The sequence below is a fragment of the Manis pentadactyla genome, chromosome 7 (genome assembly GCF_030020395.1).
Source record: "Manis pentadactyla isolate mManPen7 chromosome 7, mManPen7.hap1, whole genome shotgun sequence".
NCBI classification, from domain to species: Eukaryota; Metazoa; Chordata; class Mammalia; order Pholidota; family Manidae; genus Manis; species Manis pentadactyla.
The window spans coordinates 144,596,133-144,616,246 of NC_080025.1; the positions used below are offsets into that span (position 1 = coordinate 144,596,133).

At 41.2% G+C, this 20,114-nt stretch overlaps 2 protein-coding genes across 4 annotated transcripts in view; both read left to right on the forward strand.

Moving 5' to 3' along the window:
* GALNTL5 (polypeptide N-acetylgalactosaminyltransferase like 5) overlaps positions 1 to 13,595 on the forward strand; it is a 58,493-nt gene extending 44,898 nt beyond the window's left edge. Inside the window, 3 exon segments of the mRNA XM_057504989.1 lie at positions 4,691 to 4,808; positions 11,464 to 11,608; positions 13,392 to 13,595. Coding sequence (XP_057360972.1) covers positions 4,691 to 4,808; positions 11,464 to 11,608; positions 13,392 to 13,549 — 421 coding nt within the window. The 3' untranslated portion in view covers positions 13,550 to 13,595.
* A 2,370-nt stretch (positions 13,596 to 15,965) lies between these two features.
* Positions 15,966 to 20,114, forward strand: part of GALNT11 (polypeptide N-acetylgalactosaminyltransferase 11) — a 51,759-nt gene continuing 47,610 nt past the window's right edge. Inside the window, exon 1 of one of the 3 annotated variants that reach the window (XM_036899556.2) lies at positions 15,966 to 16,157. The gene's annotated coding sequence lies outside the window, so the exon portion shown is untranslated. The remainder of the gene's footprint in view (positions 16,158 to 20,114) is intronic. The other 2 variants (XM_036899555.2, XM_036899551.2) reach the window with 2 other exon arrangements.

Sequence of the window (20,114 nt, forward strand, 5' to 3'; positions counted from 1 at the left end):
TCCAGTTCTTTGATTTTCCTTTTAACCCCTATGATCTTCTTTCTTCTTTTGAGGCCTGGACTTCCTGATCTATAAACCCCCTTCTCTTTTCACCAGTACCTTCAGTTGCCACACTCCACATCCCAGCTGCCACAAGAGCCCTGTAAATCTCTGACTCTGGACCAACTCCACCATTTGTTTCCTTTGTTCCTTGAGGAGATGTGAACTGATGCCCCTGCACATTAATGGTCTCCAACCTTATCTGCTCTGCAGTCCCTTTATCCACTCATTCTCCAAAGTGGCTATTCCAAACCTTTATTACTTCCCTTAGTCCCAATACCTGCCCCTGCCCTGAAGCCCCACTCTTAGTCAGCAGCTGGGCCTCCTATGAAATGAAGATTATCTAAAAATTGGGAGGAATAATTGGGAGATGATTTAGCACTTCATGCGAGGACCGTGATGGAATATCATGCAGCCCTAAACATGGCCACATCTGAATGCTGTGTAGCAGACTCCAAATCTCTCACTGCCCACTCTAATCCAGCCACTGACCAGCTCCAGGAGACCTATCCTTCATGATGACTCCCCCAGCACAGCCGCCCATCTCTCTGCCTGGCCCCGTGGTCCAGGCCTCACTGCTCCAGGCATAGACTCTGTTCTGTAAAGGGCAGTCTGGCCTGCAGGTTCCCTCCTCAGTCCAGTCTCTCTGGTACTGTACTAATTTTCTTAAACCCTACTTTGCATTCACCAAATGTCTTTCCACTGCCTTTAGGATAACATGAAGACTTCTTTGTACACCTTCCGCTGTGTATGACACTGATCTTTCCTCTGCTCCAGACATCACTTGTTAGCTGTTTAGGACTGCCATATACAGCTGTACTGGCTGTGCACTGCACATCTCCTGGAGGTACTGTTTACAAAGACCATAGGTGATTGGCTGAAGCTGCACATTCAGCCCTCTGTTGGGCCAGTTACCCCTCTCAGCTTCAGTATCTCCATTTGTAAAGTGGTGATGTTAATAATACCTGTCTCTGGATTACTGAGGGGATTAAGTAAGCCAATGCTTGTGAAGCACATAGTTTAAGGCCTGACACAGAGGAAGTTATCAGTGTAAATAATAGCTATGAATGTTATGGATTTCAGAATGAAGAAGAACAAAAATATACTTCATTTAAATAAAATTTAGAGTGTAAAAATCTTGAATATAAAATCAAAATAAAAAATAGAGCATCAACCTCTTCAGGTCATCTCAAAATAATTTAAAATAGAGTTACTTTTAGCAAGAAATAGCTGTGGTATTCCATTTACAAAAAAGATTGACTTGTAATTTTTATAAATTTCATACCTCACATGTCAAGTATTTGTTAGCGTCTAAAATTTTCAATAGGGAAATTATATTTCTAATATTTAATTGTTGAATAGTAACATTTTTTGAGTTTTAACACTATTAGTGCTGTTATATTCATACATGTTTTTTTAAAACAATTTGGCAATAAAGTTAAAAATCTTGTGTTTGTATTCTTTAATGCAATAATTCTACTTGGAATTCATCTCTAAAAAGTTAGTGGGAAACAAGTACAGAGATGTATATTGTATCAATATTTATATTAGTAGGAAATTCAAAACAACATAAATCTTTAATATTGAAATGATTAAAACATATACACATATTTTGTGGAATATTATATACTTAAAGTTTTTGAAAGCTAAATAACTAAAAGGGAAAATTCTTACACTATGTTAAATAAAAAATCAGGCCACAAAAACTTCTGTTAGTATGATACTAATTGTGTGATTATATATGCATGTGTGTATAGAGAGAATATATGTTATACATATTATATGTGTTATAATCTATCATAATTATTTATAATACTATATGTTAGGAAAAATAAGTTGTTTTAAAAGTTTAAAAGAAAAAATAAATTTTAGACAGTAGCCATAATATTAATGTCTGAAGATACATTTTTTTCCCATTTACCATGGCAAAAAGAAAAAAGTAGATCCAATGAATTTTGGAAAACTTAGAACAAGCAAGAAAAATCATGGCTGTAAGCTGACACTAGAGGTGACTCGGAGCCACCCAGGGAGGGGGCGTGCAGGGACCACGATCCCCCAGGGACCCTCCTGCCTACCCCGTCCTTTCCTAAGGACATGTGACGGCCTTTTTCACTTTTTCCTGCTGTCTCAGACTGTGGCCTGAGTTACCACCACTACCCATCAGTTCTCCCATTGAGACAGGCACACACATGCTCAGTGATTACAAGATTTTTAGAATAAAAGCTTTCTCTCTTGAGAGGAAGGTGTGACTTGAATACTGTGAGCTGCAAATATTTTTACCCTATTTGAAGTGTGGCCTATGGCATAGCTTTAAAAACTGCTTCATGAACAAAAGAAAACTGAAGGAACAAAACAGCAGTAGAAGCACAGAACCCAAGAATGGACTAATAGTTACCAAAGGGAAAGGGACTGGGGAGGATGCGTGGGAAGGGAGGGATAAGGGCGGGAAAAAAAGAAAGGGGGCATTATGATTAGCACGTATAGTGTTGGGGGGGGCACGGGGAGGGGTGTGCAACACAGAGAAGACAAGTAGTGATTTTACAGCATCTTACTATGTTGAAGGACAGTGACTGTGAACTTGGTGACAAGTAGTGATTTTACAGCATCTTACTATGTTGATGGACAGTGACTATGAACAGGGATGTGGGGGGGACTTGGTGAAAGGGGGAGCCTAGTAAACATAATGTCCTTCATGTAATTGTAGATTAATGATACCAAAATAAAATTTAAAAAAAAACTGCTTCATGAAACTACTTAATTTGTAAATGTGACTATTTGTTGAGAACCTGTTACAAGCCAGGCTTTGTGATATCTGTAGAAAACGTGATCCCTGCTTTCAAATGTGTCTGGGCCAGCGGGAAGGCAGGCAGGTGCAGTACCCTTTCCGTACTCTGCTATGACCGGGAGTGGCGTTTTCTACAGGGCTCTCCGGCTTGCCTGTAATTCCAGTGGACCCGGAGGGGTGTACGCCGCCCAGCGTCCTGACGGGATGCATACTGGCGCGTGCACCAGGCGCGATCACTCCGATGAGAGCACAGACATGCTGTTAGCGCTCACAATTAGACAAAGAAAACCCTGTTTCATCAGCTACCTCTGCTTTCCTCTTCCCCCTTCGGTAGTAATGCCCCTGGAAAGCGGAATCTGTACCACCGCCCCCAATTCCCCGACACTCACCTCCTGCCTCTCGAGCTCACGTTCATCAGACTGTCCCCCATCCCACCTGAGCTTGTTCCCGGCCTTCACGCAGCCAAATCCGGCGTTCACCTCCCGGCCCGGCGCACACGGCCGCCCCCTCTGCTCTCCAGCCGCGCTCGCCGGGGCTCCCTCCCGTCTCCTCCCCTCTGCGGACTCCTGCTCTGCCGCAGCGCCCAGGGCTCGGGCCCCTGTCCTCTTCTCCAGCCTCCCCGCTCTGAGGGATGCGCATCCGGTCTGTGCCGATGACACCCCTTAGGTCTCTGGCCGCAGCCTCTCAGAACGCCAGGCTCCCCTATCCCCTGCCCACCGGGCCCCCTCTTGATGCCGAGTGGACACCTCAAACGTGTCCCAAACGGAATCTTCCCACCCCAAACCTGCTCCTCCCACGCACTCCCCAGGTGCCGAGGCCAGAACCAGCGGAGCCGGCCTTGACCGTCGGCCCCAGCTCTCCGCCTACCGCCTCCATCCCCAAAACATACCAAGGCTTCGCTCGCGTCTCACACCTTCACTGCCCGGCCGCCTCTAGGATTCCATCGTCCTTCTCTTGCCACAGCAGCGACTTCCAGCTCGGGTCCCTGCCTCCGGCCTCCGCCCCACGAGAGCCGGGATCTTGCCCACTGATTCACTGATGTGTCCCAACACATTACAGGTGCTTAACATATACTTTTTAAAAATGAATGAATAGATAGATGAATAAATGAACGTGTGATTATTTTCAAACTACTTAGTTTGGGGTTATTGGATCCTGCTGTTGGTGGACCAAAAGAAAACATGCTTTGTAACATTGATAAGGAAAACATTCAACACAGCCGTCAACGTCAGCAAACCGCTTTTCCCTCCGGTTGGCAAAGCACCCCCAGCTCCCCCCTCCCCTCCTCGGGGCTCCTCCTCTGCCCTGCGCAGGCCGAAATGCCACATATCAAAATAATGTAAATTGCTCCCTTGCTTGTGCTCAGGGCTCAGACCTTGGGAAATCACTCCCCTCTGGGCCCACCGGTGTGAAATAAAACCTCAGCATTTCAAGACCTCCGAGTGCTGCTTGGTTCTTCTGTCAGAGATCCAGTCCAGGTTTTTCCATAAAAACATTATGATTTTCCCAGAAGTAAATATTATAATTCACTTAACACCCTTAGAAAGGGAGGTCTCTGAACTCCACTACCCAATTTAATCGTCATCCCCAAGAAAACTCACATTCTGAAGATAATATTCTCTCTCACCAAGACAACATTTGAAATGTACTGCTTACATAATTTGGTGAGAGCTAAGTAGAAGTTATTGCTTATTTATAGGTAGTAATGGTTTTCAGTGTAATTTTACATACTTAAATGCATATTAAGATAATTTTGGTATTAATATGGTTTTCTAGTTTTTAACTAAGTTATTGCTAATATTCAATATAATTTGGTGAAATGACTGCATCTATGCAATCAATCTAATAACTATATTCCCTTTTTAGGTCACCTGCGATGGCTGGAGGAATTTTTGCCATAAATAGGCATTACTTTAATGAGGTTGGACAGTATGACAAGGGCATGGAGCTCTGGGGAGGAGAAAATTTGGAAATCTCACTAAGGGTAATTAAGACTTTGTTTTTTAAACAGCTAACTTGGTACATAGAACATGAACTCTAACTTGTAGTCATGTAATATACTGTGGTAATTATGCCCAATTTTCCTACATAGCCCAATTTTCCTACATAAGCATCTGGTACCATTCTTGGGTCACATGAAATAAATGACTTATGGGACTCCTTGCAAAAATTTAAAATATTTAGAAAAACATTAGCTTTTCTTATTATGTATTTTGTTACTTATAATGTTTGGTATATCAAATTAATATAATGTTTTGATCTATTTGTGGAATCTCTTTATTATTATACTGATTATCTTGGTGGGTATAGTTTGGTGGAAATAGTACAAGATTGGGCAGTGGGGGATGGGGATTCCATTCACTACATAGTTGTCCTAGGTCTCAGTTTCTCCATCTGTAAAATGAGAGGACTCAGGAAAGGATGTCCACATTGTCTCCTGACTCTTAAATCCTAAATATTTGCTACCAGATGGATGAACCTTAAAAACATTATGGTAAGTGAAAGAAGCCAGACACAAAAGGTCAGTCATATTTATATGAGTCTATTAGTCCAGACTAAGCAAGTTTGTAGAAACAGAAAGTAGATCAGTGGTTACCAGGGGCTGGAGGAAGTAGGGTGACTGCTAATGGGCACCAGGCTTCTTTCTGGGGTGGTGAAACTGTTCTGGAATTAGAGGATGGTGATGGCTGCCCAACCTTCCAAAAATACTGAAAATTACTGACTTGTATACCATATGAGGGTGAATTTCTTGTGGTATGTGAATTATATCTCAACTAAAAAAATAGATTTAATTTTTAAATAATCCTATGATGTTAGAATGCTAGATATTAGACACCAGAATGAGTCCTAGTGAGTCATTAATTTTCTAGTTCTCAGTTTCTTTACCTGTTAAATAGGAATAAATATAAAAGCCATTCTCAGAATTTTGTGAAGATTTGATGAGATACTGGGGTAGGGAATAAAGTACAAAGTAGATATTCCTGGAGAGAGAGACTGAAGAAAATACTAAGATACTATTCAAATGTTTATTGTATGTTTATCATAGTGAGTTTTTGGTTTTTGACTAAATCCTAATAGATTTTTATAATCACTTTGAACTGTGCATAAAAATTAGGGCTATGAGCTCACCATATTACCTTTAATATTTTTTCTCTCACTTTTCTCTTCCTCATTTGTCTCTTCCCAACATAGACAACCTGGTGTAGAGAAAACAGCTTAATGGATGACTAAGTTCATATTCTCTCTGAGCTTTAGTTTCCTTACAAGTAAAATGCAGAAAAACAATGACCCCTATTACAAGGCTGTAATAAAGACATAATTTATAGGAGCTGATTAACAAGTGACAGCCATGGTTATTCTACTTTAATTTTTGCTCTCTGTTCTTTATCCTCTGTGAAGTCATCTGCAGAAACTGTACTTTGAATTGCTTGTAATTTTAGCATGTATTAAAACATTTAATATATTTGCTTCTTGCGTTTACTTTTCTGATTTTATTCCTGTTTTGGGTCTTACCTTTTTCTTTCTTCCTTTGGCTGGTTACTTTCTTCAGTTGTTTTAAGCACAGATTTCTTTCGTAATGCTTTAGATCCCTTGTTTGAATATAGGACTGTCTGGAGCAATATGTTTTTCCTCTAGCCCCTATGGGGCATCATCCTGTAGGTTTGTTCTTTTCATAGCTTATTTTTTTCTACTCATGCATCCCTTTGTGATCCAGGCATTATCTTATAACACCCATGCCTTTGGGACTTTTCATTTTTGGTTGATTATTCCTTGTCTCATTGCATTGCTCTCTGAGAACGTGATATGTGGAAGTTCCCCCTTTCAGGACTTAATGACTTAATAAGCACTTTCTTGTGTCTCAGAATAGAACCAATTTTGTGAACAATACATGCGTATTTGAAAAGTGAGTATATTCCTTTTCCTGGCTTTATATTCCCTCCAGATAGAGAATAACAGCTAACTTATTATTCAAAGGTAGTAATTATCCTCACCTCAGTGTTTTCCACTACTCCATTCCTAATGGTCCCTGCATATCTTTTAAGTATGCTTGGGTCTCTCTTTTCATAAACAAACATGTAAATTAATAAATAGCTAAAGCACTCTCTTGACACTGGCAGCAGTCTCTAACCAAGATGAGTAACCTTGTCTTTCCTGAGAAGAGATCATCTACAGCTGTACACACTTCTTCATTTCTAGCTTACTCTTCATTCCAGTAAGTCAACATCCTGAAGGCCCTCAGCATCCTGTGACATCATTCCGGGAGCTGCCACCGGCTTAGTATTGATGTCCCTAACGCATGGCTTTTGGTCTTCCATTCACTTGAGGTTACTGCAGCAGTTGACACTGTGGACCAGGCTTTTCCAGACGTTTTCTTGGAGTTTAGGACAATGTTCCTGTTTCTCCTTCTATCACCTGGTTGTTCTCAACCTCCTTTGCAGGAATTTCTTCTTCTGCGCATCTCTTAAACGTGGGTGTTCCAAGTTTGTTCTTCTTGTCAACTGCCCCTTGTCACCCAGGAGCTCTTCAGGGCATGAGGACTGTGTGGGTGCACATGGTGCCCCATTTGGAGGGACCCCACACTTAGCTGAATGCTCTGCTGTTGCCACCTTAAGATTTCTAGTAATTTTTGAAACAGGGCCTCCTTTTTATTTGGTGCTGGGCCCCACAATTGTGTACCCACCAGACCGTAAGCCTCACGAGGGCAGGGATGGGGTCTGACTGGCTCAAAACTGTCTCGGCACCTGGCACACTGACCGCATAAAAAATGGTTGAGAAATGTTTGCGATTGGCTGAACCACCGGTTCACCAGTTTTGTGTGCAGTCGCTGAGGTGATGCGCATCTTCCGTCTAATACAGTGTCTGCCACCTAACACCCTCAGCCAACGTTTGTTTCCTTTTATTAATGTGACAGCTGTCCCAGACTTCTCATTTAAAATAGTATCTGGCTTGCATCCTCTCTTAACTTTCTGCTAAGATATTTATTGAGACTGGAAATGATGAGATCCCACTGGAAATTAAAACTGACAGCCTGCGCCTGGGAGGCAACACCACCTTAGCTGTGAGGCCAGTGGAGCAGACTGAGAAAATCTTAGCCTGGCTTTGTCCTGTGATAATCCCTCCTTCACCTCACAAATACAGATTACAGAAAAAAAGAAATTTAGTAATACCCCAATTTCTGCCCACCAGCTCAGAAAGTAGGCAGCCTTCCAACCTGTAGGTGTCAATGGAGCAAACTAGTGAGGTGTGAGGAGAGAATGGTGAGACAAGGCTGGGGAGGGAGGCAGGGGCAGGGCCTTGCAAGGATTTAGACTGTATCTTGCATGCAATGGAATGCCACAGATATTTTAAGTGGGACAGGAACAGTGGTTGTGCCGGTTAACATAGTGGAGGATAAGCAGGGAGACCAGGGGTTTCTTCAATAATCTGGCCAAAGGGCAATAGTGGATGGAGTTAGAGCAATGGTAATGGAGCAGGAAAGAACTGGACAGATTCTGGGCATATTTTATGTGCAGAATGGACAGAACTTGGAGATCATCACATAGGATGGATGTTGAGAGAAAGGGGTGTCATGGGTTACAACCCACTTCAACACTGAGTGGCTTAGAACAATAAGCATTTACCTTTTTCTTTCAAATGTCTGTGGGTTGGCCAGGGCAGCTCTGCCTGGGAATTTAGATTAGCTGGGCTGGGCACTAGCCTCTGAGGTCGGTTTAGGTCTGCTGTCATTCTAGGAGTATTAGCAACTCAGGGCTTATTCTTCTCACATTGATGGGCAGGAAGGCAGACTTCAAGCCAAACCACACAGCATATTTGAAGCCTCTGCATGCATCACGCCTGCTCACATTCACTGGTCAAAGCATGTTAAATGGACGAGCCCGAAATCAGTGTCTCAGAGAAATATCCTTTGCCCAAGGGTGAGTGATGGAGGAGTGAGCTAATATTCGCTCAACATTATTTCAATCTATCACACCAGTTTCTGCAATAAGCAACCAAGTGGGGATGGAAGTCTTTCTTAATGAGTAAACTGGAGTTAGAAGAAAAATGCCCCCTCATGTATCAGTTAGTTTAAAACACAGTAGCTTAAAACAACAAACACCTGTTATTTCTCATAATTCATCGTGTTGCTAAAGTGGGTCTTATGGTCACAGCCAGGATGGCTGATTTCTACTGGTGTTGCTTATTATCTGTGTTCATCTGGAGACTAAGCTGGTGATGACTAGTCCAAGATGGCTTTACTTACGTGTCTGAACATTGGCGCAGTGATGGCTGGGGCAGGGGGATGACCTGACCATCTGTCTCTCATCATCAGGCAGGCTAGCCCAGGTTCATTCACATTCAAGTAAGTGATTGTGAGGTTCCCAAGAACAGCAAGAAAAGGCAAGTCATAAAATGCTGCAAACATTTCCAAGAATGTTTGCATCACATTTGTGAATGTCCCACTAACCAGAGCAAATTGTGAGGCCAAGACCAGATTCAAGAAATAGAGAAATAAACTTCATCTCTTGGTGGAATGAGGAGCAAAGTTCCTTGCAAAGAAGTGTGCTTGTAGGGATGAAAATCATGTGTGGCCACTGTTGCACTTTTCTACAGCAGGGAGACACTATTTTACAATTATCTAAGCACTTTATAATATCACATTATCTAATGCTCATAACAATCCCATGAGGTAGATACTGTTACTATTCTCATTTTATAGATGAGGCCCACATATGTTGAATAACTTCAGTAACTTGTGGCAGATCATAGCTCACAGAAGATTTGAACCATGCTGACTAGCCCCCGAGTCCATGCTTTTAACCATCACATAATGCTCTCAATGGAACACTGGCTCTAGAGCTGCAACTAAAAATAATAATAGAAGCTGGGAGCAGAACACCCACATGGTCAGTGAGAAAAGCAAAAGGCATGTCCAAATGGACATGAATAATGAATCAAGAGTAAAAGAACAACCACATGTGTCCCATGAAGACTGGGCTAAATTGCTATAGCTTCCCTCAATTTTTGATTTTTGAGAAAGATCTAAAATTTTTTTTACTTTTACTCTTCTTCTATCACTTGATTAGTTTTGTTTTCTACTCTGTAATCATAGCCCTATCTTTTATTCAAAAAACATTTCAAACATAAAAATATACCAAAAACAAGCACTTCTGTATCCTTAACAGATATTAATGATTTTCCACATTTCCTTAAGTTCTCACTTTTTAAAAAGATAATAAGACATTCTAGATAGCTAGAATCGGTGAGCTTTTGCTGCATAACAAGGCATCCCAAACTGTAGCTTAAAAGCTATTTAGTTCTCAATTCTAGAAAAGCTGTATCTGATCATAAGCATGTGGCAGAGCTGATAAAAGAACCTAATTCTTTGGACTGCTGGTCTAAGGATTTTTCTACCGTGCCAACCATTTTAGAAAATGAATTCAATTGATATTTTCTAGACATTCTATGGGGATATTTCTGGGTATTGCTAAAGAACTCTAGAGGTTAGTAACACCAGTCATTAGGGCTCATGTTATGTCCGAAGTTGTATGTTTCCATTTTCTTTAACATAACCCTTTCTGACCATCCGAGTGATGTATTTCACCATTAAATATTGTTCTTATAAACAATCTGAATATTGTTTTCAGTGAAAGTCTTAATTTCCTACTTTCTTAAAACTGGGATATATGATCTTGATCCATTAGAACAGTGATTCTCAAACTGTAGCATAATCACCTAAAGAGCTGGTTAAAATACAGATTACCAGGCCCCAGCCCCAGGGTTCCAGGTTCAGTAGGTCTGGGTGGTCCCGAAGATTTGCATTTTGAAGTTCCTAAGTGATTCTGATCAATGAATTAAACAAAAGAGTCATGGCAAGTATAATGTAAGATTTATAGATTGTGTACATAAGATTTATATTGTATTTTTTGTGGTATTATTTATAATAAAACTTGGAAACTACAAAAATGTCCAATGTAAGACTTTTAAAATAATTTCACATCCAATGAAAGAAGCAAGTTATCTTAATACCATGTGTACATGTGTGTGTATATACATACCTGGATCAGTACTGACCAACAAAGTGTCAGAACAAGAAGTGGTTTTTATGCTCTTCTGCTTTTCTATACTTGCCAATTTTTCAATGGTCATATTTACTTTTGTGTAATAAAAAAAAGTTGTTAAAAATAAGTGTTATATTTTAAATACAAAAAAATAATTGAATTCAGCCATGATCAGTATTTTTCCTGTTAGCTGACACCTAGTAATAATTACTTAGCTCAGAAGACATTACCATCAGAATATTGTTCGGGGCTACTTTTAGGCCAAAACATCTTGCCACTCTTCATATAAGGCCAGCATCAGAACTGGTCATCTATGAGAGAAAGACTCATTTAACATTAAGTTCTGGCCCCCAACATACACATACAGAAGTCTGAACCCTGTGCTGTGCCACTTACCAGCTCTGTGTCATTGGGCTAGCTTCCTAACCAGTCCGTATTAGTTTCTTCATCTGTGAAGTGGGATAATCATACACCATAGAGTTGTTGTGAGGATTAAATGAGTTAAGAAAATGTTAGCTATTGTTGTTTGCAAAAAAAAGTTCAGCAGTTGCCTATTACTAGTAAACACACAATAATATGTTTTGTTTTTGTTATGTCCAGATCTGGATGTGTGGAGGCCAACTCTTCATACTCCCCTGCTCTCGAGTAGGACATATCGATAAACACATCCCAGATCAACCTGCAGTTATAAAAGCTCTGACATATAACAGTCTCAGACTGGTACACGTTTGGCTGGATGAATACAAGGAAAGAAAACGTCTCCGATTTGGAAAGATGAGGGAGGATACTGAGGAGGACTTGCTCTAAAGAAGTCTTCTATGCCTTTCCAGTTAACCATTTGTCTTCTTTTATCTGTTTTCCTTAAATTAGTGGCCTCCCCTCAACCACTCATCCACCTCTCCCAGTTGAACTATTCTCAAGTTACTTCATTGTAAGCTGTTACACTCACACCTTACTTTTTATTTTAATTTCTGGGGGAGCTCAAGTTTCTGAAAAGTAAATCAACCAACACAATACGTAATATATAGTATTTCAGTTCTATAAAGTTAAAAATGAGTAAAATCAGGCCATATAATCTATGGATGCGTAATCAGTTATCAAAGCCAGAGAGAAGAGCAGACATGAATACAGGACAGCATTTACACTAAGGGAAAGGACTTTGATGGTCTTCTATTACTTGGGCAAAGGGAAAGGCCAGGCGGCTTCTGGGGCGCAGGTCATGTTCTATTTCTTGGCCAAGTCAGAGTTACTGGGGTTGACTTCTCAATAATTCATTAAGTTGCACATTAATATTTTATATACCTTTTGTATGTTTATTATATTTCCTGATTTAAAAAAATTATTTTAGGAGGGGTAAAACAACTCATTTTAAAAGGTCATATAGTACTGGAGTGTGAAAAGGAAGCTTTCTGAGCCCATAGTTCCACCCCTCAGAAGTAGTCACGAATTTAGTTTCCTGTTAACATACACACACAGAAGTATATATCCTTTACTTTTATGTAACTAGATTCACACAATATTTTGTTCTGCAATTTTTCCATGTCAGTAATTTTTAAAAATGCTTTTGAGTCCCTCAAAAACAGAACACAAAAACATATTCTTTTAAATATTTCTTTTGAATGGCTCTCGTACAATTGATCCCATTAATGTACCCCATTTATAAACATTCTGATCATCTCAGCTTTTTATTCTTTATTCCTTAACACTGCTGAAATGACGTTCTTTACAGGTATCTTTGTGTGTGCACTTGTGCAGGTATGTCTCTGGCAAAAATCTCAAGACACAGATCACAAGTTAATGCATTTTAAATCCTGATGGATAATGTCCAAACTGTCCTTCATTCTACACTGTCACCTACACTGTCATCAAATGATAGGAAAGTGTCTGTCTCCCCATGATTTTTCCAATCCTGATTTTAATTAAACCTTATATTTCTTTTATTAACCTGATAGGTTAAAAAATTATATCTCATTGTTCAAATTGCATTTATGTAAGAGATCTTGAACTTATTTTTATGTTTGCTGATTTTTTTTTTCCTGTGAACTTTGGTCAGATTTCAATAGTTGAACACAAGCAGAACTGAGTAGTTAATTGAGTTTCTCAGAGGATAAAGTGACAAAAAGTTCCATCTAACTTAAAATGTAATGTTGGACATAAAACCAATGGACTGTATGACCCGCCACATTGGGAAGTTTAGTGAGTGGCACTGGATAGGAGAGAGCTTCAGACAGGCCACGACAGAGGTGGCACAGAGGGCTCCAAGAAGGCTGGATTCTGCTTCCCGGGAGCCCAGCAATCACAGTGACTCCTTTGTCCTGGCAGGTCATGGTCTGTCACAGCACACACTGTGAGTGTGCAGGGTGAGTGATCCCCAGGTCCTGTGTGCCTCTCTGCCATCTCTTATAGATGAAATCAAAAGGTTTTTGTGTTTTTTAGTTCAGATGATGAAAATACATATTGCTACAAGAGGTTTCATGATTTGATTACAGAAGATTGGTTTGGTTTAATGATATGACTCCTTTCCATTTAGGAGCAGTTTTTTCTACGAAGACCTGGTCTGAAATCTGCTGACTATGGAAACATTACTGAGCGTACCGAGTTAAGGAAACGATTGAGATGCAAATCATTTCAGTGGTATTTGGATACAATCTTTCCAGAATTGGAAGCATCTACGGGCAGCCTCTAAAAGGAAAACAAATCATTTTCATTAATGAAGGGTTAACAAGTTCCCTATCCCTTCAACACAGAGAAGAGTACAAGTTTGGAATACCACGAAGTCATGTGAAATACAAAGAGTGACCCATAATAGCAGTGTCTTTTCTTTCCTCCCCTAATGGTAGTTCTTCGTACTGTTACTGATCTGCCACTCAGCTTCTGGGGTGGCAAGACCTTGAACATTAGAGATGTACACTGTCACACAGTGAGGACGCCATCATTCAATGACTGAGGTAAAGAATATTACTTCCAATTATTTGCCACACTCACTTGGTCCTGACAGACCACAGGGAGCTTTTGCCAACTCCACTCTACCCCGCATATACGACCCAGCCCAGTGGCCTTCTCAGAAGGATATTCACAGAGAGCCTTGGTTGGCCCATACCAGCTTTAGCTCAACTGTATCGAGCTCCTTTCTTGCTGCCAGCGTAGATTCTGGTGCTGACACCTTGCTTGGTTGGGTTCCTGAGTTTCTGATGTCCAGGGCACTTGCCTGGGTGTCCTGGTCCAGCTTTCCAAGTCAGCCTCCCCATTTGTTCCCATTGTCCCATCCCTTCTGTCACTTGGAAACACTCCCTTTTCCCTGATTCTGACTGTGCTCTTTTTGTGTCTGTCCCCACCTAGGGCTCCGGCCTACAGCTCTCCTGACACCTCTTGGATTGCATGCCTTGTTGATAACCTATGTTCTGACTTGAGAATTGTTCAGCCAGAACTGGGGGAGCAGCGGCTACTACCCTTTGTGAACATGCTCCCAGGTCTCTGAAGTACAGTACTTCTTTCAGATTAGAGGGCTGGCTGTTGCATTCACCCTGGTGAAAGTCGCTAGGAAAGTGAAATATATTTAACTCACAAAGACAAAGAGAATGAGAAAATGGGGAAGGAACATATGGAAAGAAGTAAAAACAAGTAGGGGAGACTTAGGTTCACTAAACATAGCCTATGCGGGAGAACATGTAAGTAGTTTTCAGCAGGAAACAACTTGACTCATCTATCATGTTCATTCAGTCAACAACTGAGTGGTCCTCCCGGGCCTGGTACCTGTCTAGGTGTTGTGATGGAGCAGGTAGATATCCTCCCCATCATGGAGCTTGAGTTCTTTGGGATAATATATATAATGTAAGAAAAAAGAACCAATTTATAATCTCTCTCTATCTGCATATTTAGCAAAATACTCTGTGAAATCTAGTGCTAGAAACACATGAGAAAAATTTGTGCTCATATACCACAGATGGCCGGAGTAACTTGACTGAGCCTTTAAAAGGTTAGTCTAACAGCACAAAATAAGCACTACATTATGATTATATTCTTAGCCCATACTTATACTTTAACTGCTTCTAGGAAGGAATTTAAAAAATTGATTATAATAAATCCATGAATCTATTATAATAGTAAAATACAAAATAGGAATTCTGTAGCTGAAGGAAAAAAATCATAGTAGTATAAATATAAAGTATCTTCTTGAAATAATTTTTTTCTAGTTTTGAAATTTGAGAATTTTTTTTTGGTAAGCATAAAGGAGGATGCTGTAAATACCAGATTTGCCAAAAAAATGTCTTTTTCCTTAGAGCTATAGGCCTAATGTTAAGCCTTAGTTTTCTAATGCAATGTAGTTTAGGCACTAGATAACATGGGTAAGTCTTAGAAATGATGTAGCGTGTTGCTTAAATAGCTCATCTTGAATATTATTATCAGTTGACTCCAGAATAGAAAAATCTGAATTAACATCCAAAAATCTGGATGTGATTGAAAGAAATCCATACTTGCCTATAGGTGGACGTTTTTTGTTTTCAACTGGAAATTTAAAAATCTAGTTGGTATTCTGGAGCCAGTTGGTAAGTATCTACTAACCTGCTCAAGGCTTTTTATAAAAGTTTTTGGTAATGATCAAGTACGTGCTCAGACAAGCCTCAAATTAAGCCTGTAACTAAAGCATACTTCCAGGAATTTACCCTAAATCACACCCGCATGAAATACGAGCTAACACTGAACTCTCATTCTGTGTCATACCCCGTGTTAAGTACTCTGCATCGATTACCTCATTTCATCTACACAACCTCCCAAGTCCTGTGACCGCTATGTCTAGATGAGAGAACTAAGGTTGGAATTTGTCCAGGGTTAGGGTTGCCAGACTTAATAAGTGAAATGACAGGTGCTCGGTTAAATCTGAATTTTTGATCAACAATTATATTCTGTGTAAGTATAGTCCACATATTCCATGGAACATATTTCTACTACAAAATTATTCTTTTCACCTGAAATTCAAGTTTGACGCCTTCCTATTGGCGTCAAGACGCCGAGGGCCGCCGGCAGCTCGCGAGAGCGTCTCGGACCGCCGCAGACCCGACGCCGGCGCCCGGCGCAGGGTGACGTCATCGGCGGGGTGGGGCCGGACGCTCGTAGCCCCTGCGGGCGTGCGCGCTAGCGCCGAGGCTGCGGCCGGCCTTGCGCAGCGCGCCGCGGTTATTCCCGGGCTGCTCCGCCAGCCGTGGCCGAAGCGGCTCGGACCCGGGCTGTGGCGGCAGGGAGGATGCCACAGCCCGAGTCCCTGATCGCCGGTGTCCTGCGCTGCCGGCGTCGGGGTGAGTAGCGCGCAGCCCGGCGGCGGCGGCGGCGGCTGACCCGCGCGGCCTGCGTCCGTCCCCTGAGCGCCTCCGGCGAGAGGCTCCGGCGGCGCGGCAGGCCCGAGGGCGGGAGGCTGCGCCCGGCCCGGCGCCGCGGCCCCTGCAGCGGGGGCCTGCGGGCCCCGGCGCGGGCGGTGTTGCGGGGGGGCCCGCTCGCGGCCCTTCGGGGGATGGGGGCCCGGAGACGCCGCGGGGAAGTGGCCGCGGGACCGCGGGCGGCCTGGCGGCGCGGGGCGGCCGCGGAGAATTAACCTGCGGCCCCGCTGGTGCCTCTGAAGTGAAGGCCGGGCCCGTGCGGCCCAATCTTTCTAACAAAAAAAGAGCCTAGAATGGTTATGGAAAATTTCAACCATGTAAAAACTAGAGAGAATTGAATAATGCAGCCCCTGGTAGTCGACCCTGTTTCCACAGTATCAGGCAGTTCACATTTTCCTGAAAAGTCTCAAAATTTTTTTTTCTTTCTATACGGTTGGCTGGTGCCAGATTTTAACCAGGTTCACACATGGCATTTGGCTGATGTGCCCCTTCAATGCCTCTTTTTCTTTGCAGGGCACTTCGGTAAATGGGGTTGTCTTGTGTAATGTCCCTCATTCTTAAAATCCTTGCCGTTTGAATAAATATAAAAATACCAAGTTCTATCCTCCAGTTCAGGTAAACTTCACCCTTTGACGAATATTAGTGTGCTCGCCAGGACTGGCTTCATTTTTATCGTCAAAGAAGATTTGGTCCAGTATTCTTTTTTACTCGGTATTACGAAAACGGTTGGATGGTTTTTCAAATGAAAAGTGAAATCGCAACTTTGAGGGTGCCTTTCGTACTGCTCTGCACGGACAGAATACTCCGGTGCTAACCTCCGCCCTCAAATAACAGGTTTAGGCCAGGCTTTTCAGATTTTTTATTTTTTAACTCGATTCTTCCCTTTTACCCAGAAATACTGTGTTTTGAGGTCTACTCTGCCTTAAGAAAAATAGAAGGTTCAGAACATCTCTACCCTCCATGGCTATCAGTTGAGCTTTTCAAATTAAACGTCCACACTTTTCACATCTCTTGACAATTTCTGTGCTGTTCCTTGCCATTTGGATTCTTTTTTTTTTCCTTAATTATAGCAAAATGTACACAACATGAAGTTTGTCATATTAACCATTTTTAAGTGTACGATTCATCTGCATTAAGTACATTCACGGTGTTGTGTCCCCATCACCGCTGTCTTTCCAAAACGTACTCATCACCCTAAACAGAAACACCCCAAACAGTAGCCATTAAGCAGTAACTCCTCATTCCCCTTCTTCCAGCCCTTCTCTGTCTCTGTGAATTTGACTAATTTAGACACCTCATGTAAGTAGAATTGCACAGTATTTGTCCTTTTGTGTCTGACTTATTTCATGTAATGCTTTGAAGTTTCATCCGTGTTACAGAATATATTAGACTTCATTCCTTTTTATGACTGAATAACAATTCCATTGCTATTCCAGTGCATGGCTATATCAGTTTATCTGTTCACCCAGTTGATTGATGGACTCTGGGTTGTTTACACCTTTTGGCTACAGTGAATAGTGCAACTGTGAATGAATAATTACAAATATCTGTTTGAGTATCTGTCTTCCTTTCTTTGGGGTATATAGGGGTATATACCTGGAAGTGGACTTGGCAGGTCATATGGTAAATCTGTGTTCAGCTCTTTGAGGAAGTAGCAAAACCTTCTCATTTTAAATACCCCTGTCTTGAAGACCTTCAAGCCTTAACTAATTGTTAAATCTGATGGCCCCATCTCAATTCCCCCTCGCTTGACCTCTGTAAATCTGTGTGACCGACAACTCGTGTAGCTGGTCAGTTCGTCCTCTCGAGGTTCTTGACCTTGTGATCCTTTTCAGGTCCTTCACAGGCTCTGCCTTCTGTACAACGATCCTTAAATGTGCATGTTCCCAGAGGTTCAATGTTTGTGCCCTGATATCCATTTTGCACTTTTCATTACTAAAAGCCCCTGCTGTTATTTCCATGTAATTTAAGTGGTAATTATGATGTTTATTTTACATTTCTCTCTGAGGCTTATATTTCAATTTCAAGCTATGGGCACTTAAATGTCAGTGTTCTCTTGAATGCAACATGTACGAATACTGTTAATCCTCCCAAACCTCAACTCCCAGTCACAAGTGCCCCCAGTCACTAACACTTGAAAGATGGGTGTTGTTTTTACTTCTCCTTTTGTCCCTTAGGGACCCATGTTCTGTCATGATAAGTGCAGATAGTTCTGCCCCTGATCCTCCTTTCCACTCACTTCCACAGCTCTGGATGGAGCCATAATTGTCTCTTGCTGGAATTTTTCTAACTGGATTCCCTAGTTCTACATTTTTTTTTTCTCTGCTGCAAACCATTTTACACACTGCTGCTAGCATTTTCTTCCTAAGATATATTTGCTTAAAGACACTAGCTCTCGTTTGTATGAATTCACATTAATTCTTCACATCCTCTGGGTCAGAACTGCAGCCTGTTCTTATAGAATTAATCACCTTCCACTAGTCTTATCCAGCCAATGTGTATTCATTATAGCCAACCATTCTACTTGCTATTCTATTTAAAGAACTAAAAACAAGTTCTGTTTAAAAAACAAATGCATATTTATGATTTCCCAAGACTGGAACTCTGTGCTTAAAATATTTCAGTACTTGACTATCAAAGTCTTAATCTTTAAAGCCAGACTTAAATCTCAACTTCTATAATAAATTTTCTTCAAGTTTTCCATGCAAAATTTTTTTCTTCTTCATGCTTGTTCCTGTATAGTTTGCTTATGTCTTTATTGTAGCACTTTTTAGAGTTTTCTTTAAGATATGCCTGAGTTTTTCACCTGATTTATTTTTTCTTAGGATTTCTGTGCTTAGAGAAAGTGAGATTATTGATTGAAGGGCATAAAGGTTTTTAAGGCTCCTGTGCCATTGTCAAACTGCTTTTTAAAAAGGCCCTGCAATTTATAATTTCATCATTGCTAAGTGTATCCTTTAACTACTTATACTTCAGTGAGTATTACAAAAAAAAGTTTTGCTAATTTGAGTGTTAGAAAAATAGTACCTTATTTTTATTTGCATGTCTTTACTAATTATTGAGACTGAACACTTTTCCATATGTAGTCCCAAGACTCATCCAAGTTGTTTCATTTGTCAGTAGTTTGAAAAATGCTGGTATATAGAGTCCCAGTCCCGGTCCCAGTGTTACCGGCAGACACTGGAACAAGGTCTTTAGTCCTTGTCTTCACGTGTTAAAAGAATTTAACACCGAGACTTAGGAGTATGCAAGCAAGCCGTGTACTTTATTAGAGAAATGAGAGAACAGAAACACCTTGACAGACCAAGGTGGGCTGCTCAAGAGAGAGTCAGCCCTGAGAAGAATCAGGGTGGCTTCTATTACAGGGAGTGAAAATGTTTATACATTAGTTACTAGGTCACCTAGCATGAAGAGGGAAGGTTTCAGTTAGCATGTGTGCAGTTGAATTACATACATACATGTATGTTGCAACATCATCTCATGTAGTATTAGCATATAAAATCACCCAGGGGTGGAAAGTTTATAATAAAAGGCAACTATTGGACACCAAACACCAAATTTTCCTTATGTGTGTGTCACAAGTTGTTTGTGTCTTGGTCCATTGATTATCTGACCATGGGGTCTCTAAACCTAGGACATAGTGGCTGTAAAACTTGTTAAAACAGTAGGTTGACCTTAAAAACAAGACTTACTGGATCCTTATAGAGCCAGTGGTCTGAGTCACAAAGCATTTTGTGAGGACTTGGATATGTGGGGTTGGATGTTGTCTGTTTTTTTCCCCTACCCCTCTCTCCAGTATCACAAGATAGAACTGGGTTTCTCAAACTTTGCCCTGTTGACATCTGGGCCAGATTAATTCTTTGTTGCTGGGAACTGTCT